General features: G+C 37.8%; 3 protein-coding genes and 1 non-coding gene across 14 annotated transcripts in view; 1 reads left to right on the top strand and 3 right to left on the bottom strand.

Moving 5' to 3' along the window:
• Positions 1-1,111, bottom strand: part of LOC140462093 (uncharacterized) — an 81,866-nt gene extending 80,755 nt beyond the window's left edge. For 6 of the 7 annotated variants that reach the window (XR_011954530.1, XR_011954532.1, XR_011954533.1 and 3 more), the window contains exon 1: positions 314-470. The gene's annotated coding sequence lies outside the window, so the exon portion shown is untranslated. Of the gene's footprint in view, positions 1-313; positions 471-741 lie in introns of those variants that run through there. The other variant, XM_072555977.1, reaches the window with a different exon arrangement.
• Positions 498-15,415, top strand: hddc2 (HD domain containing 2). Its single transcript, XM_072555980.1, has 6 exons — positions 498-595; positions 4,695-4,816; positions 5,245-5,347; positions 9,266-9,334; positions 13,454-13,592; positions 14,269-15,415. Exons 1-6 carry the CDS (start codon positions 524-526, stop codon positions 14,412-14,414), a joined length of 651 nt encoding a protein of 216 aa, XP_072412081.1. The 5' UTR covers positions 498-523; the 3' UTR covers positions 14,415-15,415.
• A 2,085-nt stretch (positions 15,416-17,500) lies between these two features.
• tpd52l1 (tpd52 like 1) overlaps positions 17,501-27,409 on the bottom strand; it is a 35,854-nt gene continuing 25,945 nt past the window's right edge. For 3 of the 5 annotated variants that reach the window (XM_072555981.1, XM_072555982.1, XM_072555983.1), the window contains 2 exons: positions 21,951-22,011; positions 17,501-18,007 (listed from right to left, as the gene is read on the bottom strand). In XM_072555981.1, coding sequence (XP_072412082.1) covers positions 17,882-18,007; positions 21,951-22,011 — 187 coding nt within the window. In that variant the 3' untranslated portion in view covers positions 17,501-17,881. The other 2 variants (XM_072555984.1, XM_072555986.1) reach the window with 1 other exon arrangement.
• LOC140473078 (U2 spliceosomal RNA) lies at positions 18,767-18,957 on the bottom strand. Its single transcript, XR_011958077.1, has one exon. It is a non-coding gene; the product is annotated as a U2 spliceosomal RNA (small nuclear RNA).

Here is a 27,409-nt window from a genome sequence, read left to right as displayed (position 1 = left end):
GCTAAGTTTCTCCAGCAATCTTCTTTCAGATTTCCAGTATCTTCAGTATTTTTATTTTAGTGCGATACAAATGACAAGAAACTCAACATCTCCCATCTCTTACACATGGGCTCTGAGTGAACGATCAGATTTGTTTCGGTACTGCTTATTATTGTTAGTTACTGGTGTAACTCTGGTAAGTTACGGTTAGTTATTGGAGGAGCCCTGCTCCTCGTAACTCCTCACACAGCTCCCGCTCTCACAAAAAGCACCAGCAAAACTTTTATAAACCAAGTGTGATGAAATGTGCGGCTGAGAACTCAGCTGTACCTACCTGGAGTTGGCTTGCTTTGTTTCGGTTATTTGTGTTGGTTGACAGTGCCCCAGGGGGTCTCTGTGCTATTCCTTGCTAACTATAGCCGTCCCCGGGACTGTGCACGCGACAGCCCAGTCTGCATTTCTAACGGATCTACCTTCCATTGCGGTTCAAACCTAAACGGCATGAGTGCGTGGGCAGGGTGACGTCACCTCCGTCTCTCAAACTATGGCCGCGAGGACGGGAACGACCAACCTGAAGACTTTGCTGCAGTTCATTCACTACATGGGACAGCTGAAGGTAATCCCGCTCACAAACAAGTCAAAAGTGTCAGTGCCCAATGTGTCTTTTCCTTCTTATTGCATGCAGGTTTTTTTGTTGCATCTCCGGCGGTTGCATTTGCAAGCCCTGCGCGCGCACATACATACACACGCACACATTCTCACATGAGCCGCTTGCTCTCTGCCGGTTCGAACCCATTGTCTCCATTGTTTCCCCTGGATCACATAACGTTCCACAGAGGGTTTTGCTTCGTTGTTCTCACGGGTTCACCCAGTCGTGACACTGCCCGCGGACCTCATTCCCAAGTTCAGACTTCCTTAATAGTACAGAGTATAGAATTACAGTCACTCTTGTAATTGAGAAACGCAGTAGCCAGTTTGGGTAGGGCAAAATGCCATTTCATAATATGTTGATTGATAAAGTAGCGTGAGGACGCCAATTTAATTAAAATGGAAGTAGTTGGAGAAATTCAGCGTGTCTTGCAGCATCTAGAGAGAAACCAGTGAACCGTGTTCAAAACGAGAAGTAGCTAGGACAAGGAGGTACTTATGGTAATGTGGGGGAGGAGTGAGCAGATGGGTGGAGACGGACCACAGACTCCACTAAGGCCGCTTGAAGTCCAGGTTGTTAACATCCATTGGCTCTCCTTGATCTAACTTGCTCATTACCTCTTCAAAGAATTCTAGTAGATTTGTCAGCCATAACTTCCTCTTGATAAAACCATGCTGACTGTGCCCTATTTTACCATGCATTTTGAAATATTCAGAAATCTCATCCTTCATAATGGACTCCAAAATCTTACCCAAGACTGAGGGTTAGGCTAATCAACCTGTAATTTTCCATCTTTTGTCTTAATCCCCTTTTTAAATGGGGTGTCGTGATAGTGATTTTCCAGCCCTCTGTGACCCTCTAATGATCCCTGGAAATAATGCCCCCACTCCAGTGATCTCCTTTACAACTCTGGGGTACAGTCCATCAGGTCCAGGTGATTTATCCACTTTCACATCTTTCAGTTTTTCTAGTACTTGCTCCTTGGTGATGGCCACCATAGTCAGCTGTGCTCCCTGACTGTCCTGAAATTTTAGGGAATTACTTTGAAGAGTGACACAAAGTAATTATTCAGTTCTTCAGTCGTTTCCTAATTCCCCATTACTATCTTTCCAGTGCCACTGTCCACTTTGCCTCTCTTTTGCCCCTTATATATCTAAAGAAATCTTATAGTATTCCTTAATTTTACTGGTTAGCTTACCCTTTCCCTCCTTATTCCATTTTTTGTTGGTCTTTGTAAGCTTCCCAATCCTCTGATTTCCCACTGCCCTTTGCCATATTGTATGCTTTATATTTTGTTTTTATGCTAGCCCTGACTTCCCTAGTCAGCCAGGGTTGCCTCATCCTCCTTGTACCATGCTTCTTTTTGCTGTGTCTCCTGAACCAACATCACCTCCACACCAACTTCCTTAACTAAAACTTATAAAAACAAATGATCTCGTCCCAGATTTTATTGCTGTTGTTCAGTGGTGATTCTCTCTGCAATTTGGCACCGTTTATCACTAGCAGCAACTACACTTTACATGTATTAGCTGTAAAATGAATTGGAACATCCCGAAGTCATGAAAGAATTTCACAAATATATAAATGTTCATTTTTCTTCACTTGTCCAATTGGAAAACTTTAAATGAGAGGAAATATTATAACATTCTTTAATACAAATAAACAATTAATTGTGAAAGACTAATTTTCTTTATACTGCTGTGACGTCCAGCAATTAGACTGCTACTTATCGACATGCTTAGGCAGATTTAAAAATTTAGTTTTGTCATTTAAAAGTTGATTATCAAAATCATTTGTACTTGATATGTTGGAATATCAGACTTCTGACAATGTATTTTTACATATGTTTGTTGAATGATCTAAAGTATGATGTGTAAGTAATGTCACCATTTAGAAATATTATGGGACCAATGAATAATCTCAGTAATGGTGTAATTATTATCCAACCAATATTAGTTTGGGATCTGTATCTGTACAAGAAAGGGGAACTGGCATCACCCAGATAAGTGGCAGATGAAGTTCCATTGAACAATTGTGAGATGATGCATTTTGATACAAAGAATCTGGAGACACTGCATAAATCAAAGAATACTCCTGTAATATGTGCAGGAATAAAGACACTAAGGTGTATATGTGCATGAGACACTAAATGTACGACAGGGAGAGAGAGCTATTAAAAACGTGCAGTATTCTCGGCTTTATTACTAGCAGCATAGAGCGCAAGAGCAGGGAAGTTCTGCTGACTTCATATAAAACAATAGTTAGCTCTCAGCTGGAGTATTATATACAATTCTGGATGCCACGCAAGAGGAAGGATGTGAATGCATTGAAAAGAGTGTAGAAGAGGTTTACTGGAATGGTTCAAGGGATGTAAAACTTCAGTTATGAGGATAAATTGGAGAAGTTGAAATTGTTTAATTGGAGAGAAGGCTAAGGGGAGATTTGGTAGAAGTTTTCAAAATCATGAGGGGTCTGGATGAAGGTGGCCAAAAGGCCTCTCCTTCAGTAAAATTATTCCATGATCATCACATGTATCAGGTAAACCTCTACATTTGCATGTTGTTATACTGTCATTTAGGTGCTGGTTAGAATTGAATATTATTTTTTTAAAAATCAGCGGGATAGGAAACACTTTTTTTTTCAGATAGAGGTTATGTTTTTATCTTAAACTTCCAGCTGGATTTAAAGCACAGCATTTGAGATAACGGTGGTGTGAAGATTTTGCTTCTGGTTTAAACTAAGTTGTTTGTTATTGTAACCAGCAGGTTTACATGTAATTGCAATTTCTGTTTGTGATTAAGTATAAACATTTTATGGATGTATCCATATGTACAGAATGATTGTTATGGCACTCTTAACTGAAGAACCAGAAAGATAAATGAAGTTCTTCAATGTATAATTTGTTTAAAAAAAAGATTAATATACAAAGTGTTGCCTGGAGTTCCACAGCTCATCTGTAGTTACAGTGGTTTACTGGGAAATCCCCTGGGGAAATTCATCCCCATAATATTTAAAATTATCTATGAATTTTTTTGTATAAATTTAATCTTCCGTATGTTTAAAAATCAGGTAGCTATTGGAAATAAATTTGATTAGCGAGTTTTGATAAGATTTGTAGCTCAGGTTGAGGTTCTGGATGTAGGTTTGCTCACTGAGCTGGAAGGTTCATTTTCAGATGTTTCGTCACCATACTAGGCTGCATCATCAGATGAAGCACTGGTGGCATGGCCCACTTTCTATTTATGTGATTAGGTTTCCTTGGGTTGGTAGTGTCATTTCCTGTGGTGATGTCATTTCCTGTTCTTTTTCTCAGGGGGTGGTAAATGAGATCCTCTTGCTATCATGCTAGCCCACAAACCCACCAACACACTAAAACAGCAGCTAATGAACTTGAAAGATCCTATACAGACAAGCAAAACTAATGTCATTTACAAAATACCTTGCAAGAACTGTAACAAACACTACATTGGACAAACAGGCAGAAAATTAGCCACCAGGGTACATGAACATCAACTAGCCACAAAAACACATGACCCACTCTCACTAGTATCCTTTACATACATATGAGGAAGGACACCACTTCGACTGGGACAACACATCCATCCTAGGACAAGCCAAACAGAGACACGCATGAGGATTTCTCAAAGCACGGCATTCCAACCGGACCTCTATCAACAAACAAATTATCTTTATCCCATTTACCACCCCCTGAGAAAAAGAATAGGAAATGGCATCACCACTGGAAATAGTGTCACCACATCACCAACCCAAGGAAACCTAAACTCATAAATAGAAAGCAGACCATGCTCACTGATGATGTTACCTAGTATGGTGACAAAACGACTGAAAATGAACCTTCCAGCTCAGCGAGCAAACCTACATCCAGATAAATTTGATTAGTTTGGGCTCCACTGGTGCTACTTATGTTGAGGTTTAATGTGTTGAGTGCAGTATTTTGAACAGTTTGAGTAATTTCCAGAGGTAAGGTGAATGTGAATAAATATAATGTTATTGTAAATACATTAGGAGTCTTGGTGTATAATTGACCATATCCTTGTTTCTTTAGAGAGTACCTCGAACAGGTTGGGTCTACAGAAATGTAGAAAAGCCAGAAAGTGTGTCAGATCACATGTACAGGATGGCAATTATGGCACTCTTAACTGAAGATCAAAAACTCAACAAAGACAGGTTCAGTATATCAGAAACTTTACTTCAGTATATCATTTCTGTAAAGAGAACTAAATTAAACCTGTATATAGTTTTACATTTTAAGTTTTTCATAATATGCTGTCGTTTTCTGTTTTTGTCAAATCAGCAACCCTTAAAATGACTCATACATAAATCACAACTAAATTGGTTTTTCAGAGACTTAAATTATGGATTGAGCTTAGAACAATCATATTTTCCACCTTTTCACAAAGAGTGTAACCTATAATTCGATAGTTTTAATTTTATAAAGTTTAATTTGTGTTGTGGACCATACAGAGGAACTTGGAAATTTCGGCAGCTTGCTCAAGACAGCAAAGAAATCTGCTTGATGTCTTATTTAAATGGAAAATCTCTCCTTGCCCTACCCTCTTCCCTTCTAATTAGAATAATGTGCTTTTCATTTATAGATGCATAAAATTAGCATTGGTTCATGATATGGCAGAATGCATTGTAGGTGACATAGCACCAGCAGACAACATCAGTAAAGAGGAAAAGCATAGGAGAGAAGAAGTAAGTTCCAAGAGTGATCTCCTTTGTTGAATGTCTTTGTGAATTTCTAAGGATAACAATGCAATTTCTTACAGTTTTTGGACTGAGTATTGACATTACAGAAGTCACTATCAGTGGTAACTACAATTGCCGGACAATTTTCAAAACACAACTTGAACTAATTTCAATATTGTTATTGCTGTCTTTACTCCCTTTGAAAGGAGGGATATGAGCTCCAGATTTCATTACTGTTTGTGTGTAAAAGTTTTTCCTGATTTTACTCCTGAAAGGCCTAATTTAAAGATTATGCATTATTATTTATAAGGAGATATTGTTTCTATTTCAATCCCATCAAAATACTTTCAATTTCAATACCCCTACCATGAAAAATGAACACAAACCAAGCTTATGTATCTCATTATGCTAACTTCTTTTAAACCCAGATATCATGCTGTTGAATGTGTGTTGTATCCCATCCAGAGCCAGTGTAGTTAGTTTTGAGCAATGAATCTAAAAACAAAGTGTTGCACTTTAGAAGACATCAGACCAAGTTTTGCTTTCAAAATAATTTTAAACTGGTTTCCTATAATAGATTAGATTAGATTAGCTTCCCTACAGGATGGAAACAGGTCCTTCAGCCCAACAAGTCCATACCGACCCTCTGAAGAGTAACCCACCCAGACCCATTCACCTACCCTACCTTTACCCCTGACTAACACACCTAACATTATGGGCAATTTAGCATGGCCATTTCACCTGACCCCGCATCTTTTGGATTGTGGGAGGAAACCGGAGCACCCAGAGGAAACCCACACAGACGTGAGGAGAATGTGCAAACTTTTTCATAGGTAATGAAGCGAGGACTGGAATTACAGCAAGCTTTCCACAGCACACTGTACCTCTGTTTTATACAGGCACACCAGGTCACTGTGCTCTATGATCTTCTCACCATGAAGATGGCTGCCACCATCCACTTGCAGTGTAGGAATCTGCAAGACCTACTCAATCTTGTGTGAAAGAGGAAAACCACTTCATGACTAGTGAATTTTGAGAAGATTTGTAGCTCAGGTTGAGGTTCTGGCTGTAGGTTTGCTCGCTGAGCAGGAAGGTTTGTTTTCAGACATTTCGTCGCCATACTAGGTAACATCATCAGTGAGCCTCCGGATGAAGTACTGGGGGTTTGGCCCTCATTCGATGTATGTGTTTGGGTTTCCTTGAGTCATTTCCTGTTCTTTTTCTCAGGGGGTGGTAAATGGAATCCAAGTCAATGTGTGTGTTGTTAGAGTTCCGGTTGGAATGTCATGCTTCTAGGTGCATGTCATTCCAACTGGAACTCTACCAACAAATACATTGACTTGGATCCCATTTACCACCCCTGAGAAAATGAACAGGAAATGGCGTCGCCACACGAAATGACATCACCAACCCAAGGAAACCCAAACACATAAATAGAAAGCAGGCCATACCACCAGTCCTTCATCTAGAGACTCACTGAAGATGTTACCCACTATGGTGACAAAATATCTGAAAATGAACCTTTCAGCTCAGCGAGCAAACCTACATCCAGCACTTCATGACTAATTAGAGGAATATCTTGTTGTTCACAAGATGTGATTTATTTCATGTTAACAATTTATACAGGTTGTAAGACTTAAACAACTTATTGATATGAAGATATAAGATCCTGAACTGAACAATATCCTGTGAATGTGGAAAAGACTTTTCTGCTTGTGGGAGAATCTATAACAATAGGTCACTGTTTTAAAAATAAGGGCTGACCAATTTAAAGCAGAAAAGTGAATTTCTTTTCTTTGAAGATGGTGGGTACTTGGAACCTACGTCATCAAAAAGCAGCGGAAGCAGTATCTTTGAATATTTTTAAGGCAAAAGTAAATGGATTTTTGTTTATTAAGAGGTGAATAGTTGCGGGAAATTGCTTGGAATGTGAAGTTGACATTACCACCAGATCGACTAAATTTTGTTTGAAAGGCAGAGTGGGTTCAAGGGCCCAGTTGGCTTACTCCCATTCCTAACTTGTATGTTTATATATGCTGGATGTTGTTAAAGAGACTTTGTTAGATCTCCTTCCTTCAAGGTCCAAAGCTGTTTCCCCACAAGTCCATATAACATCATTGTATTGCACACCTCAGGTTCAACCATTTCAGACCTTGCAGACCCATGTATAATTGTAAATGATGGAAACAAACACAGAACGTTGGAGAAACTCAGACCTGGCAGCATCTGTGGAGAAATGTTTAGAGTCCAGTATGACTCTTGTTTAAATTTGAATAATGATAACTCTGGTTTTTTTCTCCTCAGATGCTGTCAGACCTGCTAGCTTTCTGGAACATTCTGTATTTGGTTCAGATTTCTAACATCTGTAGTATGTTGCTTTCAGTAAATGATGGAAGCTTCCCTGCTTTGAGCTGGCACTAACGTGTTACTTCCAGTGAGTGAAAAGAAGTAACTTTCTTTTTCCAATTTCTTCACCTTCTGCCCTTTTGTTACCAAATTGGTTGTTGGTACTTTTACCTTTCCATGCAACTGTAGGAGATGTAAAACCAGTCTCTCTAGTTCCTCCCTTTTCAACATCCAAATCCCACAATACTCCTTCCAACTGAGAGCTACGTGCAGTTCTTTGGATTTAGTATACTATAATCAGTGCTTGCATGGGGAGCATCAAATACAGACAAGGTGGTTGCCTTGCTGAACATCTCACTTTGGTTCCCAGACATGATCCTGTACTTCATGTTGCCTGTCACTTTCATTCTCCACATTGCTTCCACTCTGATCTATCTGTGATATGCTACAGTTCAAATGAATCCCAGCACATTATAGCCTTCTGAAGTCATCACTTGCCTTCATAATTTTGGATTATAATCCTGGTACACATTTTTGTTTTATAAGTGTTTTGTTAGTTCATTTTTTACTCTTCTTTCTTAATTCCTTAACTTTGCATTCACATAGCTGCTATTTTGCCATTTACATTGAGACACATTGGGGTGGCACGGTGGCTTAGTGGTTAGCACTGCTGCCTCACAGCACCAGGGACCCGGGTTTGATTCCAGGCTCGGGAAACTGTCTATATGGAGTTTGCACAGTCTCTCCCCGTGCCTGTGTGGGTTTCTTCCGGGTGCTCCGGTTTCCTCCCACAGTCCAAAGATGTGCAGGTTAGGTGAATTGGCCATGCTAAATTGTCTGTAGTGTTAGGTGCATTAGTCAAGGGTAAATGTAGGAGAATGGGTCTGGGTGGCTTGCTCTTCGGAGGGTCGGTGTGGACTTATTGGGCCAAAGGGCCTGTTTCCACACTGTAGGGAATCTAACCTAATATCTTTTATTTCTTTACTTGTCTCATGACCACACTATTGGCTTTTATAGCAGGAAAATTTTCAAATGTAATCTGGCCTAAATGTAATTCACCCTATTACATACCTTCACTTTTGTCTTCCTCCCCTCTTTCACTTGCTTAAATGCTATTACAGAGCTCAGTTTTCTCAGTTCTGATGAATGCCTACTGTTTCTCTCTCTACACATGCTGCTGACATGCTGAGTATTTACAGTATTATCTACTTTTTATTTCAGAATTCAATATCTGTGAAATTTTACTTTTGTTACACCAGACTCCATTCATAGGCTGCCAAACAGGCATTTTAGTAAAGCCTGGAAAATAGAAAGGAAGAGAGCAAAGAAACTTTGCTCTAAGTTGATTGCTTTTAAAAATCCTTTGAGAAATTTCTTAGATGGCATTATGATAACATCAATGCGGAGCTGGAGAAACAAAAGGACAAAAAAAGTTCAAATATTGCGAGACGAAAAGGCCCAAAACCCCACAAACATATCAGGTGATAAAATTGTCTTTTGAAAAACATTGTGTATAAATGCAGGTACTTTTATTTTGACAAATGGATTTTGAATCACGTATGCTGTCCTATCCTGCAGGAAGCTATGAAACATTTAACTGGTCTGTTAAGTGATGAAGTGGGTAAAGAGGTCCTGGGGCTTTGGGAGGTGAGTTCTGAATTAAGCCATTTTTAGATGTATAAAATGGACTAATTGGCCTCCTTTGGTCACACAGATTTTTTCAGTAGACAGTTTTTACTAAATGTTGCACCGATGCTTACTAAATTTCTTTGTTAGATGGATTAGATAAATATTGTATAATCCATAATGTGCTCTGATTTGTATTCTAATGTTTTGATTCTGAGGGAAATTACAGGCAACCTATGCATATTGCTGATAGGCTATAATGGTGCTTGAAGAACTTAATGTGGAAAGGACATCAGAAATATGCCACAGATGTAGACAACTGATTGTGCAAGATTTCCTTTTATAAAATTGGGATGGGAGGTGTGTTGAGGGGTAGGGACATACTTGAGAAGGAAATCAGAAGGGCAGAAAGAGGATACGAGAGAGCTTTGACAGATAAGGATAAGGAGAATCCAAATAGATTCTATAAGTACATAAAAGGCAATAGGGCAGCTAGGGAGAGAATACTGCCCCTTTAAAGATCAATGAGGATGTCTGCATATAGAACCTCAAGAGATGGGTGAGGTACTAAATGAATATTTTGTATCAGTATTTACTGTAGGAGAAAGACATGGAAGCTAGGGAACTTGGAAATAAATAGTGACATCTTGAAAATAAGTCCACAAAACAGAAGATGAGGTGCGGGAGGTCCTAAATAACAGAAAGGGGGCTAAATTTCTGGGACCTGATCAAGTATAATAGATGACATTGTGGGAAGCCAGAAAAAATTGCAGAGCCCCGAGTAGAAATATTTCTGTCATCTACAGCCACATGTGAGGTGTCAAAGGATTGAAAGTTGGCTGATGTTGTGCTTTTATTTAAGAAAGACTAAGGAGAAACCTGAGAACTATAGACCACTGAGTCTGACATCAGTGGTGGGTAAGTTGTTAGAGGGGATTCTGAGAGACAGGATTTACCTACATTTGGAGAGGCAGAGATTGATTAAGGATAGTCGGCATGGCTTTGTGTGTGGGAAATCGTGTCTCACGAACTTGAGTTTTTTGAGTATGTAAACAAGGGGATGGATGGAGGCAGAGTAGTAGCCGTTGTCTACATAGACTTTAGTAAGGCCTTCAACAGGATTCCGACTGCTTAATAAGGGTCCAGTGGCATCCATGGAGAACTTGCCAACTCGAAACAAAATTGGTTTGATGATAGGAAACAGAAGGTCGTGGTGGAGGAGGGTTGTTTTTCGGCCTGGAGGCCTGTGACCAGCGGCATTCTGCAGGGATGAGTGCTGAGTCCACTATTGCTTGCCATCTATATAAATGATTTAGGTGAGAACGTAGGAAGCATGATGAGAAAATTTGTGGAAAATTGGTGGTGTAGTGGACAGTGAAGAGTACAGGATCTTGATCAGCTGGGCCAATGGGCAGAGGGGTGGTAGATGGAGGTTAATTCAGATAAAAGCACAGCATTGCATTTTGCTAAGGCAAATCAGGGCTAGAGTTATATGCTTAATGGTAAGGTCCTGTTGAAAGCTGAAGGTCACAGGTAGAAAGGAATATCAGGAAGGATTGCTTTCATTGGTCAGTGCATTGAGTATTGGGATTAGGACATGATGTTGTGGCTATATATTAATGAGACCACTTTTAGAGTACTGCATACAGTTCTGGTTACCCTGCTATAGGAATGATTTTATTAAATTGGAAAAGGTACAGAAAAGATTTACAAGGATATTACTGGTTCTGGAGGGTGAGAGTTATAAGGAGAGGCTGGATAGGCTGGGATATTGAAGTTGACTGGTAACCTTTATAGAGGTATATAAAATCACAAGGGACATAGATAAGGTGAATAGCAAAGATCTGTACCCTAGTGCAGGGAAGTTCAAAACCAGACGGCATATTTTAAGGTAAAAGGGGAAAGATTTAAAAGGAACCTAAGTGGCAACTTTTTCACAGAACGAAATGCCAGAGGAAATGGTGGAGATGAGTACAATTACAACATTTAAAAGCCATTTGGACAGGTACATGAATAGGAAAGACTTAGAGGGATATGGGCCAAACACTGGCAAGTGATACTAGGTTAGTTTGGGAAACCTGGTTGCATGACTAGTTGGACTGAAGGGTCTATTTCCGTGCTGTATGATTGTGTGTGTGTTAGTCATTTTATTTTGATAATGATATTTTGAGGAAATTGAACTATTAAGAATACCACCAGACATAGGGACTGGGAGAAAGGATGAAAGGACATATGGAACAGGTCATTGGTCTTGGAGGTGAGAGAACATTGAAAGGAAGAAATGGGAGATGCAGGAGAAACTACAAAGTGCTGAAAGTCTAGGAATGCATTAATAAGAAACTTGGAACTGAGAATACAGACACATGCGGAGGTATCTGCACATTCTTTTGATTTTAGAGATGATAAATCCCACAATCTCAGACTTGGAGGAGGTGGAGATGGAAGGCCAATAAGGAGTTTGAGTAGTTAGTTGAAGAGAAAAGAAGCTACAGTGGACTTCAAGATGATTTTGTAGGTGGTTTCAGACTGAGTTGGGATACTACAGACATAGATATGTTCATGCCAAATTAGATCAATATTGGCAAGTTCTACATTAACAATTTGGAGTTGTGGCCTTGAAGATAAATGTAGGAATGAGAATGAGAGGGTTCAGAGACACTGATCAATTTTCTAGAAAAGTCATTTGCAGAGGCCAGAGGTGCTCACTAAGTTTATTATTATTCATTAATGGGATCTATCTGTTGTTGCCAAGGCAGCATTTATTGTCTATCCCTTAAAGTGCGAAAGTTGATGTGTTAAGTCTTGCTCTTGAACCATTGCATCTCTTGTGCTTTTAGCATACCCATATCACTGTTAGGAAGAGAGTTCCACAATTCTTACCCAGTAATGATGATGTAAGTCAGGATGCTGTATGGCTTAGAGGGAAAGTTGCAGGCGATGATATTCCCATGTGTCTGTTGCCTTGTCTTTCTAGGTAGTAAAGGTAATTGGTTTGAATGGTGCTGTCAGAAGAGATTTAGCAAGTTGTTGCATTAATTCCTGCAGATGTCACACTCAAGGTAAGGAGACACTAAATGGAAAGCATGAGAGAGCAGAGCTCTTAGAGTCTGTTGTACATCATGGAAAGAGGTCCTTAAGGCTATTTCTACGCAGGTCATCAAGCATCCACCTACTTTAATCCTATTTTCCAGCAATTGGCTTTGTATGTTCCTTATCTTAAAACTGTTTATTGATCCCTCTATATTAAAGAATCTCCCTAACTACTTTTATACTGTTTATTTATGAGACAGTTAGGCTGTGATTGAGAATGACCTGTAAGGATAGAGTTGTTGTCGAAGTGAATGTAATGGGGCATTGCGTTTATTTGGAGCCTTCAGGCGAGAGCAGGTACTCAATAAAATTCTGCACTACTCAAAAAATGTGAATGTGAGACCAGGACAAGATTAGTCTTCAATCAAATAGCCTGCTAACATTCAGTGCTTCCCACAAAAGGAATGGATGTTGCATTTTCTTTCCTAAATGTGTCCATTGTATGTGGTGAGAAAAAAACGCTTATATATAACCAGCACTTTTCATATCCTCAAACATCTTGAAGCATTTCATAGTTTTGTTGTACAGATCTTGCTCTAATGTAGGAAACCACTGCAATGTGCATAGGAAGGTTTAACATTGTATTGAGAAAAATGACCAAATCTAACTTATTTACAGTGTAAAGTTTGATCTGTACATTGGAAAAACCCAAATGCTTTACATCCATTTGAGGGGGCAGGCACAATTTCAGTTTAAAAGACTGCATTTCTGATAGGAAGCACTTAATTTAGCTCAGTACTGAAGCATCAGCCTAGATTGTGCTGAAATCTCTGGAGTGGGGCTTTTGAATCAAGACTTGGTATGGAAAATAAAATTTAGGTGAAAAGAGAGTAATTTAGCAAGTTTTAGAGACTTGAATGAACAGCAGTCAGTACTTGTGGACTTAGACAGAAGTAGTATTCCAGATTTTCTGCTCATGTTTGAAATAAAAGGACTGTTAACACTTGTGACACCTTATACTATAGTTAATCCACTCTTTCTTAACTTTGAAGTATATTCAACATGTACAAGTAGTGGCAAATAGTCCTAATTGAATATACCTTTCTACAGGAATATGAGAACCAGTCTAGTATTGAAGCCAAATATGTGAAAGAACTGGACCAGTTTGAAATGATTATGCAAGCTTTTGAATATGAAGAGCTGGAAAAAAAGCCGGGTCGCTTGCAGGAGTTTTATGATTCAACAAAAGGTTAATGTTGTTTTTGTCTTGAGATTGCTTATACCTGAGTTAATGATGCAGCTTCTAATAATTGTTTGTAACATGAGTAAAGGAGTAAAGTGTTTCTTTATACCATTTCTTTGCCATCAGCATGGAAATGGGCATCTTATTTAGTGTATTAGAGACAGAGGCAAGTACTTCAGTGTGAAGTACACTCTTAGACACCATCTGGGTCATAGAATGTTTAAGAGATGGTTGTACACACTTGAGGCAACTCAACCTTCAATTTATTCTAATGTATTTTGAACAGTATATGTGAACTTGTATCCAATGTAGTACATTATACTTCAAAACTGGACTGAAGGAAGATTTAATCTGAGGCATTCAAGACAGCATTGGATAAAAAAAATTGCAAGAGATTGGCATCTAATGTTGCTCATCTAATGAGCTGGCAGACATGTTGGAGCTGAGTAGCCTCCCTTTGAAATTCCCATTACTTGCTTGGAATGGCACATATTCAGGCTAGAGTCTGAATTTTGCAATATTAGTCTATACAGAAATAAGAGTTGTATAGTGGAATTATCTTATGTATAAATTAGGCAGTATTCTGCTCAATAAATGAGATTACTGCACCAAGATCTATCATATGCAGAGAATAATTATATAGTTTTTCTATCTTGCATTTATATGAATTTGTATCTTACAGAAAAATTTCATCACCCCGAAATTCTTCAACTGGTAGCAACATTAAATGCAGAAAGAAATTCCAGGCAAATGAAGGCCAGCACCTCAGATGCACAGTTTTTTGGGGAGAATGGGCCAAGCATATTGCCTCAAAGCACAAAACTCTAGGACAGCATTGTGGATTATATGAATAAATATTTATTTTGAACCAGTAAATCCATAACTGAACAAAACCAAATACTTAGTGACTAATGCATTGTGATTTTCTAGTGTATGAAGAATGTATGTATTTCTTTAGACGTTGAGTATTTCAAATTTCAGTGCCTTTTATTTTCCTAAGATAACATTCAGCCTATTTATTTTTATCAGGGCAGTTTTAAATATTTGGATGAAATGGATGTAAAGTTATTGATGGGAGCATTGTGTTCAGATTTTTAAATCAGGTGGCTCTGAGCAAACAGCTGGGTCTCTTTTTCTTGGGATTTTCAATCATTTGAACTTGAAAATTGGAAACAGAATCTAAGAATGAACACAGCAGTTGGCTTGTTTAGTGTCATTAGAAGTACCTGATACCCATGAATAAGCCTATTAAAGCCATTGTTTCCTCATTTTTCTTTAAGTTACCATTTTAAAAATTCTCCAATAGTGAAGTAGAGCAGATGTTTTAATTAATCAGTGGTTCTAGGAGAACAAAAAATGCTATTAAATGTGCAACAATTTAAAAGTAAACTCTAATTTGAATCCTGACAAAGCTACAAAAACTTGCATTCATTGTTTAAAGGTCTACATGATACAAAAATACTAGTTCCACTGTGTAGAATTGTTCCTTTCAGAACAATTTCTACTTTTATGCATTTTTTTAAGGAACTGATAACTATTTTGTGCAGCATTTCCTGCCTATCATCTGGAGGAAGGACTAATAGGAGAGAGAGGTAGTTTTGGGTCTTAGAGGATTGCAAGATACCACTCATGCTTTAATCCTTTACCCTATAAAACTACATTTCAATGCTCCAATCAGTCTGCAAGATTTCATGCTGGCAGAGAATGAATGCATACCAATTTCTTTAAGAAACTCTGTTAAGGTAACAATGAAAATTTTCTGTGGTGTAACCATAAAATCAAACTTAAATGGCATTATAAACTGCTCCAATAAAGCCAAGTGGATTTCAGCCTCTGTGTTGCTTTTTTTAAAATGATATTGCAGTATTTATTAAATGTAAGCCTGAAGCAGGCACAACTTATACCTTATTGCTGTAATTAAGAATGAGATACAAGTATAGTCAGGGCCTGGGTCATCAGTGGAACAATCTTAAGGACTTTACCTTTTACCAACTTCCCCTTGGAAAGGAATTATGGCCATTGTTCTGGACTGCAAATAGACAGTTAAGTCAAGACAGAAAATTAACCTGGTGACAACTTTCATAAAAGCAAATAAGTAAGGAGAAAGTGTCCCAATTTTTGAAGAGGTTGAGATAAAATATGATTGAACACTAAATCATCTGCCACACAATACTGAAAGGACTAACTTCATTTCCTCTTCCCATAATGGGAAAAAAATGTTTTTAAGCACCTTTCATATCGACTGGACATCTTAAGGTGTATTAATATCAATGAAGTACTATTTACTTGAAACATAATCACTGGAAGAAACATAGCTAATATGTGCTCAGCAAATTTTCACAACTTCAGCATGATAATGATAATAATCAGACAATTTCCTTCTAAGAGATATTAACTGAAGGATAAGTATTTGCCAAGATATTTTTCCCCCCTCCTCTTCAAAATAGCACCATAGGATCTTTTATGTTCATTCAAGCAGAAGATAGGGCCTTGATTAAACATTTTATCTGAAAGACATCTCTGACAGTGAAGTGCACCTTCAGTACTGCACTGAAGTGTCAGTCTTTCAGACATGAACCCAGAACTCTGATTCAGACCAAGTTTGGTTCTAACAGTTGAAGGAATTAAGGATTAACATTTCAGTTTCTTCTGTACTAAAAGCATTAACCAACTTTTTAGACATGTAAAAATTAAAAATGTCTAAATGTGCTGTTATAGACTGGGGAAAGGAATCCACTTTAATAATGTCTAATGTATTTTGGAATACTGTAGTGACAGTGAGAGAAATGTCAACACATGCCATTTTCATATGCACTATAATATGAATAAATAATATTTCCAAATTCTTCAGCATAACTATCAATCAGGTATGGATTTAGGCAATTATCTCTTGATTTAAAGTCATAGAGCTGCACAGCCTAAAAACAAGACTCCAGTCAAAATTGTCCATGCTGACCAGATATCCTAAATTTATCTAATCCCATCTGCCAGCATTTGGCCCATATCCCTCTAAACTCTACCTATTCACATACCCATCCAGATGCCTTTTAAATGTTTTAGTTGTACCAGCCTCCGCCACTGCTTCTTGCCGCTCATTCCATATATGTACCACCCTCTACCTGAAAATCTTGCTGTTTAGATTCCTTTTAAATGTTTCCCTTTTAACATTAAAACTATGCCTTCGAATACTGGACTTTTTCATTCTGGGGGAAAGTCCTTGGCTAATCACCCTATCCATGCCCCTCATGATTTTATAAACCTCTATAAGGTCACCCCCTCAGCCTCTGACATTCTAAGAAACTGGACCACGGAGCAAGTGCTGTCCAATTATTCTGTACATTTGCACAAACTAATGTCCATCCTGCATGTTCCCATAAAATACAAATACACATGCATCTTTTCCCTGGATGGGGGAGTTTAAAACTAGGCATATCTTTAAGGTGAGGACAAAGATTTTAAAAAGGATGTTTGGGGGAGGGGGGGCAATTTAAAAAAAAAACAAACAGTGGATTGCATGTGGAATGACCCACCAGAGAAAGTGGTAGATGCAGGTACAGTTACAATGTTCAAAAGACATTTGGATAAGTTCATGGATAGGAAAGGTTTGGTGGATATGGACCAAGCACAAGTGGGTGGGACTAGTTCACTTTGGGAACATGGTCAGCATGGATTCATTGGACCAAAGAGTCTGTTTCCATGCTATATGACTCTACACAACTTTAACATTATTAAGAGCCAAGGTTACATTAGAAATACTGTATAGTCTGAATATTATCTTTGAAGTGCTTCAGTATTTTAACAAAACATTGATTAGTATCTATAACATACAGTAAATAGTTAATTCTATTTCCAAATACATAATTTTAAATCATTTCACTTCATGAACATCAAGAAATTGCAAACGGAGCCACATCAAGAAATAATATTTTTTTTTCTGTAAGACTTCAGAAGTACAATACATTAAGTATTTCAAACAGTGGTTTGTATAACATTCCTTTTAACAGAAATTGTTTAACTGTACTTGTGAACTTACTGCATTACAAGTACAAATGAAGCTTAGAATTCATGTTTAGAAATAAACACTTTATAAGTTAATAAAGATGGTCCAAGAATAAAAGTTATATGCAACAATTTTCTATTAATATAATGTAGAAAGATTTTTCCCACTATTTTGTTTTAAATAATTCCAGGCTGTTTTCCCCAATATACTCAAAGACAGGTTTACTGAATTTTAAATAAAATCTAATAACAACAGGATTTATACATTTTTAACCCCGCAGTATTAGAGAAAAGATTTAAAAATATTCAATGTCTTCTGCTGGACGATTTCGTGAAGTTGATTCCTGAATACTGGCACTGGCAGTAGAATTCAACACATCTTCAAAACTTCCACTGCTGTGGGCAGACACACCAACTTTGCACTAAACAAACACAAGATTATTGAAATGTTTTAAAAAACTATATTACCAGACACATTATGCCAGCTCGAAATCTCTATATAGCAACATGTTTTTAATCGGACTGAATATTATAGTTGCCTTTCATTAGTTAACTTGGAGATCAGGACTTTTTAAGAATAAACAATTCTAGAAAAGCAATACATCCAAAAATATATAACCAAGTCACTCAAAGAGAAGTAAACTCCAGCAGTTTGGGTAAGTAGCTAAAAAGAAAGGTGACCATCTTGGGTGGTGATGACATTCTGAGAAATGAAAAACCAAGGGGCTACAAAAAGCTGTTTACCAATATGAAGTGGCCTAGGATAATAATCACACTGCCAGGAAAAGCAGCATACAACAGATATTATTAGCACAGAAACTTACACATAACTGATTATGTAACCTTAGACACGGGGAGAACACCAGGAACTCAAACTGTCTTCAGAATCCTGAAACAGCAATCTATTATTTAATCTGCTGATTACTTTTGAGCATTAGGTTCCGCAGCTTCATTGTTTGTATCTCTGTTGCACGGGTTTGAAGTAAAAATAAAGCTCATGTAAATAGCTAATCTCTCAAAATAATTTTTACAAAAAAATCTCTTCTACAATTACTTATACATTGTCACTGTTTAGATTAGCTTCTAGTTAAATCCTTTAAAAGGCTCTCTGACCCTGTTCATGCAAAAGAACTATAATTGGCATTCAGCCATTTCATCACCCATGGACAAATTCTTCTGATAAAAATTTTACAAACAGGTGAATACCATCCGATATTTATTAGAATAAAACTACTTGCTGCACAGCACCTTGGGGGAGGTCAATCTTCATTTTCTGTAAAGACACAATTTGTTACTGGATTGTCTTTTGTCAAAGGCAAGGAATTTGGAACAGAAACTACACTTGATCTTAGCCAAAAGGCTGAAAAGTGATCAAAGGCAAGGAATTTAAACAGGATATACAAAAAAATACATGGAAGTAAAGAGCTGTACAGATAATTTAACAAAGTAACAGCAATTACTAATATACTCAGCATTTAGCTGGTTGGGCAGCATCAGTGAAGACAGAAACAGAGCTAATGCTTCATGTCTGTGACCTTTGATGAGATTTGGGAAAGGTCGAGAATTGTGATTTGTTTTAGGAAAGTGAAACAGGAGGGCTGAAAAAAGATCAGAAACAGACTGTTTTCTGACACCAACCATCTGATAATAACTTCCAACTATCCATGAGCAATAAACCCAACTTGAAAAATTTTTAAACATCAACACTTTTTTCTGTGCACCTTTATATTTCATAACTTTTTTCATTTTTAAGGGTTTATTAGGTTATCATTCCTTATTTCAGAGATGTTGCTGCTACTTACGCTCCTGTATATAGGGAAACACAATTGATAGAATAGGTGGATCTGATAAAGTGTGAAAGACATGAAACAAAATGACCGTTTTCGCCTTCTTTGCTTTTGGTTGGCAGCCATTCACAGTATGTCCAGATACTGAGTTTGTATGTTCCCTTAATCCATTACCACTCCCTTTGTCCTCGCATCATCAAAATTTATGTTGCTTAATTGCTCTTATCTTTAATTCTTAAGTATGTTCTTCTTGCACCCTGTCTCTTCTCACTTGGTTAGAACCTATTATAATTCTACAAAGTCTAGTTCTGATGAAAGGATTCATGCTTTGAGTATGTAATCTGTTTCTCCATGACACTATCAGACCCTCGAGGTATTTCTAGCATAGAGTTGCTAACTCTGGCTGGACACATTTTTGGAGATGTTGCCAGAGGTGACATCATGGAAAGCTGATGGCATGATCCAGTTTAGAGCCAGTTCTGAAAGGGACAAGGATTCACTTGCCTCCACCTTAGGAACTCAAACACCTTCCAGAGCCTGCTGTGAACAATTCCCAGCAACCAGCAAGCTGTGCAGAAAAATGACATCAGCCCATTCAGTCTGCGCTGACCCTCCAAAGAACATTGTGCCCTATCCCTGTGACAGGAACACCACCGGTAAAAGCATACAATTTTCACACTAAGACAGAAGAATCTGGGAGTTGGTTTCCTCAGTGACTTGATTAGAAGTCCCCTTCAGTGTGAAGCTCCAACACCGATCCATACTAACCTCCTTCTCTCCAGTCCCATTTCACCCCTTTGCTCCCTGTTCAGCATGTCCTCAGTACTGCACCGAAGTGTCAGATTACATTTCTGGTTCAAGTCTCTGGATTGGACCTCAACTAACCATCTAACTTGAGTGTAATCCCTGTGCTGGGCTTTCTCAGAGGAAATGCTAAGAACAAGTACACTTTCTAAATAATATTCATGCATGGGCTCTGATGGATTTTCACTGAAAGGGGCCAACAACAAATAAGGAATACAGCTATCCACTAACCTATATTGTAAATGAGTTGAGGACTGGTGCTTCTCTGAAGTCAAGCTTGCTGTATGGGAGAATGGGTAGGTTGGTCTTATAGCTGTGCCTTTGGGGCAGCTGCCACCAAGGCGCAGTGGGGAAAGACCACCGCATAACGTCTGCCCGCCAAAGAAGAACAGGGGACCCACTCAGTAAGTCGGCTCCGCGAATGTCTCAGCTAATTATATGGATGGTAAACGTACAGACCTATATAATAGGAATGATTAATTCCGATCTCTGTATGTAAAGAAATGGAATGTATACGTATGTATGGCATGACCAAATTGTATAGATATCAAAATAATTTTGGGAATAAAGTATATTTTTAAAGTAAAATAAAGCATACATCAGGCACTGCAGCACTCTGCACATGATGAGCAGCTTGACTGTCTCACTGATTACACATGATTTAAAGTAACCATTGACTGAAGCACCATCAAGATCACCAAGCATTCCTCTGAGCACCTTCAGCTGCATGCCACTGGTTGGGTCCTGTACTCGCTCTGCCACCAGACTAATCCAGGTGAGTGTCCCTGGCCTATCCTACTGTTGGGTCAAAATCCTAAAACTTCCTACCTCACAGCACCATGGCAATACCTAACAGGAGTACATTATAAGGGCAGTAGAAATTTAAAATGGGCTAACCAATGTTGGTTGTTCCATTATACCATATTCAATATTAAGGAGTCAAAGTTTCTTCACAATAACAAAGTCTGAAATCCTGAAATGTGATTTGACCCCTATTTGCCATCTCCCTCTTTTCAGTGACTGGGTCACATTAGATAAATATATACTAAATTTACAAAAGTTGTATCAAATTTTGCCTGAACCACAGCTTGAGAAACATGTTCAGTTCTCAATGTCATTTTATATAAATGATGGAGGTATGTTGGGGACAGTACATTGAAAACTTCCAAGGATGTTACCAGAAATGCATAGCTATAAATGCCAATAAAGGACTCTATATTTAAATAGGATTGACAGGTGACCTAACAGAAGCTTTTAAAATTATGAACAGTTCTTAGAGTGGAAACAAATAAAATGTAACATCTTGGCAGAAAGAGCATAATTAGAACCACTAATATAAGATAGTTACCAAGAAATCCAATAGGGAGTTCATCCAAAGAATGATAAGAAAGCATAGGCAGAAGGTGAAGCAAATACTATAAAACATTTAGGGTAAGCTTTATATAAGCATATAATGGAGACAGGAAAAGATGTTACAATGCAAGATATTTTGGAGAAATGGGAGGAAACACAAATAGAGCTTAAACACTTGCACACACTGGTTGTTGTGCCATATATCCTATATGATATAACAAACAGCCTCCTTAAAATGTGAAACTTCAGTACTTTAATTGGATGAAATTTTGACAAAGAAGTTATTAAATTCAAATGTCTAAAGGCAAGGTCAAACTCTACATGTAACAAAATTAGATCAAACCACGCTAATTGGGTTGGTTTAAGAGATATTACAAGGCTGACACATTTCACCACCATATCATGACAGGCAAACATTTACCTTCAAACTGCTAACTGTAGTTTCCATCTGTTCTTCAAAGGATTTGAACGCTGGAGAATTTCTGTGGCAACAAGAAATATAATAAAAATCAGAAGAACTGTGGATGCTGTAATTCAGAAACAAAAACAGGAATTGCTGGAAAAGCTCAACAGGTCTGCAGCATCTGTGAAGAGAAATCAGAGTTCATGTTTTGGGTCCAGTTTGGGTTCTGAGGAAGGATCACCAGATCAGAAACGTTGACTGATTTCTCTTCGCAGCTGCTGCCAGGCTTGCTGAGCTTTTCCAGCAATTTCTGTTTTTAATATAATGATTTGCGTTCTGCAGTTTTGTTCATTTAATTGAGATTACGTAAATGGCTCACAAACTTTGATTCATATCTTATAAATATTAACAATCTTATGAAGAATCATGTTTTATACAAACAAGCCTGCTGTATGCACTTCCAATTTATAATCAAGTTCCAAACTATTGATGTAACAGTAAGTCTAAAAACTTTCTAGTGACTCAAAATAAGTTGACTTTATGAAGAGATGCCCAGATACTAAACCAATAAGAGTCTAAGCTTTTTCAAAACACAGGCGTAATCCAGTAGAAATTACACAGTTACGTACACTCTAAAGGCAGAACTCAAATTTAACATATAATAGGAACCTTTACCATGCTAGCATATGGTGCAGTTTCACCAAAAGAAAGATAACAGAAGTGTGAGAGCTGAGGGACCAGATGGTATGAAGCACAAGGGGAGGCTGGGTGTGATAATTGCGAGTAGGATGGGAGCAAGGGTGAATGAGAACAGTACAACATGTTAGAAGGTTAGTGTGGGACTTGGGAGAGATACGGGGGGTCGGTGGTAGGATTTATTCAGTGGACACTGGATCAGCCAAGTTGAGAGAAAAATCCAAGTGTGAGACCGGTAAAACAGATGGTTGATTGGTTAGTAAGTTTTTTTTCTGTTTGTTTTTCAAAATTCAAGTGATTATTTGGAATTGTAATATTTCCAATCTGCTCTGGGCCGAGGAAGAAAACCTAGTGGGAGGAGGAGGATCCAGTTATCATGGTCCACCGAATTGTCAATATCACAGGGAGGACTAGAAAAGCTTTTCTACTCATGGTGTAGGAGTAGCCTGGGGCTAAACTAAAAAGCAAACCTCAAAGTTACCTCTGAAATACTACCGGAGGCCTGAACAAACTGAAGTAGGGTGAGAGACTAGAGATTTAATATGTATCTCAAAGTTTGTTGTGGAGGAAATAGGTTTCAATTTATGGGGCACTGGCACCATACTGGAGAAAGTGGGAACTATAGAATCCCTACAGTATGGAAACAGATCCTTCAGCCCAAGTCCACACCGACCCTCCGAAGAGTAATCTATCCAGATCCATTACCCTACTACTTTACATTTACCCCAGACTAATGCACCTCCCTGAACGCTATGGGCAATTTAGCATGGTGAAATCACCTAACCTGCACATCTTTGGATTGTGGGAGGAAACTAACGCAGGCACAGGGAGAATCTGCAAACTCCACACAGGCAGTTGTCCAAGGTGGGAATTGAACATGTGTCCCTGGTGCTGTGAGGCAACAGTGCTAACCAGAGCAACAGGGCTGCCTCAATAGCATTGGAGTGGTCTTCAGCTGACTCATATTGCTCTGTCTAGTTATATAATTAGGCAGTACATGTGATAGATTTAATTAGATGTGATAAATTAAAGACAGAACAGTCAAGACAGCAAAATAACAATAAGGCTAATGATAATTTGAAATAAAATCAGAAATTGCTGGACAAACTCAGCATATGCGAAGACAGTTAATGTTTCGGGTCCAGTGACCCTTCTACAGAACTGATGCGACCACAAACAATCCACTATCAGTTACTAATGGTTCCCATTGGCAGTTACTCATTTCCCCAGGCTGACCATTACCCATTCCTTTGTCTACCCAATGGTTTCTCTCTCAGCTCCAACTCCATCTATCATTTACTCCTCTCCCCACACCATCTTTAGCATACATACCAATCTTTCCCAATCAGTTCTGAAGAAGTGTCAATGGACCCAAAATGCTAACTCTGCTTTCTCTCCACAGATGCTGCCAGACCTGCTGAGTCTTTCCTGTTATTTTTGATTTCCAGCATCTGCAGTTCTTTAGTATTTTATTTAATGATAATCAAAATGTGGTAGGAAGTGACACAACATATAAACCTAACAGTGTCTGCAGATAAGGCTGTAATTTGGAAATTAATAAATGATAGAATTATAGGCATCAAAATGCATATTGCCTTAAAAGGAAAATGGTTGAATTATCAGCTCAAATTGAGATATGTTAGATCTAAAGCCATTACAAAGGCATGGCTGCAGGATCTGAATATCAATGCTATGACATTCCTGAAGGGTAGAAAGCTAACAAAAGGGGGAAGTTAGCTCTGTCATTTAAGGATGGCATTAGTACGATACATAGAGATGACCTTACTTCTAAAGATTAAGATGTGGAATCAGTTTGGTTAAAAATGAAAAAAACAGCATAGATAAAAGTCACTTGTGGGAGTGGTCTGTAGGTCTCTAAACAGTGACTACACTATAGGATTAGAAATACAGGAAGAAATACAGAAGCTTATGAAAAATGTAGTAAAAATCATGGGTAACTTTAATCGACATATTAAGCAGATGAATCAGATTGAGAAAAATAGCCTGGAAGATGAATACGTAGAGTCTTCTTAGAGCAGCACATTTTGGTGCCACTCAGAGAACAGATTACTCCAGATCTGACTATGTCCAATTAGGTATGACTAATTAATAAACCGATAATAAAGTCATCCCTATGTAATACTGATCATCACATGATTATTGTCTTGTTAAAATTGAATGTGAAATATTCAATTTTAAATTTAAATTTAAATAAAAGGAGATATTTCATTTCACTCAGCAACGACAGATTTCAGTGAGAAAGAAAGACTCCAGGGAGGGACACACTATCCATTGCTAACTAAGGAAGTTAAATATACTATCAAACTAAAATAAACAGTGTATAAGTCCATAAAGATAGTTGTAAATCTGATTGGATGTAACATAAAACCAATAAAGAATGACAAAAGAAAGAGGAAATAAGAGTATGAGGGAAATAAATAGATTAGTGGTTCGACATGGATTTAACAATAAAAAGATGAACTAAAGTGAGCACTGGCCCTCTAAAATGTGAGATTGAGGAATAAATAATGGAGTATCAGGGAACTGACAATTAGGTGAACAACTATTTTGTACTTGTCTTTGATAAAGAAACAAACACCCAGATATAATTGTACATCAAGAGGTGACAGGATAGAAAGAACTTAAAGCAATCACAATCAGCAGAGTAAGGACACTGAGAAAATTATTAGAATTAAATGATAGCAAACCCCCAGGCCCTGATGAATCTCATCCTAAGGTCTTCAAAAGAAGTGTCTGCTGAAAGCACGGATGCATTTTTTCAACATTTCCTAATTCTGGAAAGGTCTCATGAGACTGGAAAATAGCATGTGCACCTCCTCTACCCAAGAAAGAGAGAGAGAGAGAAGGCAGTGAACATCAGTCATTGGAAAATTGTTGGAATCTATTACTAAGCAGATTATTGCAGGAAGCTTAGAAAATCCGAATGCAATCAGGCAGAGTCAAGAGATATCATGAAAGGGCATTAGTGTTTGACTAATTTACTGGTGTTCTTCAAGTAAGAAGCAACATGGATAAAGGGATTCTGTAGCTGTGGTGTGCTTGTCTTTCCAGAAGGCATTTAAAAAATCTCATCACAAGGTTGCTACACGAAATATGCACATGGTGTAAGGAGGACGTATCAGTGAATAGGTGCAGTAGTGGTCAGCTAACAGGCAGCAGAGGAAAGGCATAAACAGGTAATTTTACAATTGGCAAGATGTAACTAGTAGAGTACCACAAAGCCTCAACTATTTATAACATATCAATAATTTGAACAAAGGTGCTGAATGTATGTTTGTTACATTTGCTGATGTCAGAAAGGCATAAGGAATCTGCAAAAGAACACAGGTAGATGAAGTTCCTCACCAAGAAAGACAAATAATGCATAATTAATTAAAACAAGCTTGTCCATTTTGACAGGACAAATAGAAAAAGCAACAATAATAAAGCAAAATATAAATAACAAGACAGAGGGAGGGGTGGGGGTTGCAATCAATAAAAGTAGCATATTATTTAAGTGCAGCAAGAGATTGCAAAACACTGACACAAGAATCTGGGCATCCTGGTAAATGAATCATAAAAGGTTAGTATTCAGGTACACAACAACGTAAATCAACCATTTTTACGACCACTGGTATCTACAATTGATAAATCAAGATGATATTAATCAAAAATTAATACTGCTGATAAGAGTGAATAAATGCTTAATATGTTTGAATGGATTTAGTCTGTTCACTAATTAATTAATACCTACATTATAGATAGAAGAAAAGTATTGTGATGTGCTATTGTCTGCAAATTATAAGTGAATCCCAAATGAATTTGTTATTGTCTGTTAAAATTGTTAACTAAGTAATACTTAATAAGTGCTTCTTATTCTTTCTTCCAACTTAAGTACTTATTGTGGAAGCTGTGGTACAGGTAGGTGATTCTAAAACAACTTCAGATATTTTCTAATCTAAAACCACCCCAGTGGAGGACCAGGAGTACAGCAATCAGACTAATTAATACCACGTTTTCTGGTGGTTAACTGTTACTGTATTCATACCAAATGGGAAAGTGCCTTTTCAAGACAACTGAAAATTTATGTTTGGTTGAACTTGCCTTCCCGTACTTGTGATGTTCATAACTGACACAAGGGAACCATTAGGAACCTTGCATTTATAAGCAGTTGATTATTATAAATAACAAATTAAAATACAGTAGTAGCAGCTACAAATATTAGTTCAGTTCTCAATGGGCCATATAATTCTTCCAAGATAGTCATAAAGTCAGACCCTTTGATCCTACTCATCACGCCAACCAGACTTCCCAATCCAACCTAGTCCCATTTGCCAGCATGTGGTCCAGATCCCTCTATCCCTATACCCATCCAGATGCCTTTTAAATGTTGTCCGATTACATTCTTTAATCAAAATGAAATAATTCTAAGGCAAGTGACAAGTGTTGGAGGAAATCACAATGTTGTTTTGATTTTCAAGAGGCAAATGATGTTAACAATTAATTTTATGAGAAGAAACCTTAAAACTTTACCAAGTCCAAAGTGAAGTACTGTGATTCTATTGACCATCTGGTTTTACAAACGTAATTGATAAGCGTAATCTACCACAGCTGAAAAGCATTTATTTCCATAAAACACAACAGAACACACAAGAAACCAACATCACTGGTTTATCAAAAATGTTCCCAATTCTTTTGGTTTTTCTCCAAAATGAAAAAAAAGTAGTTAAAGCTGTTCAATTAGAGCTTAACATTTTAAATTTAGCTAGGTCTTAGTTACA

Source organism: Chiloscyllium punctatum, chromosome 3, assembly GCF_047496795.1.
Source record: "Chiloscyllium punctatum isolate Juve2018m chromosome 3, sChiPun1.3, whole genome shotgun sequence".
Classification (NCBI taxonomy): domain Eukaryota; kingdom Metazoa; phylum Chordata; class Chondrichthyes; order Orectolobiformes; family Hemiscylliidae; genus Chiloscyllium; species Chiloscyllium punctatum.
This window is presented reverse-complemented; position numbering and strand designations above follow the sequence as displayed.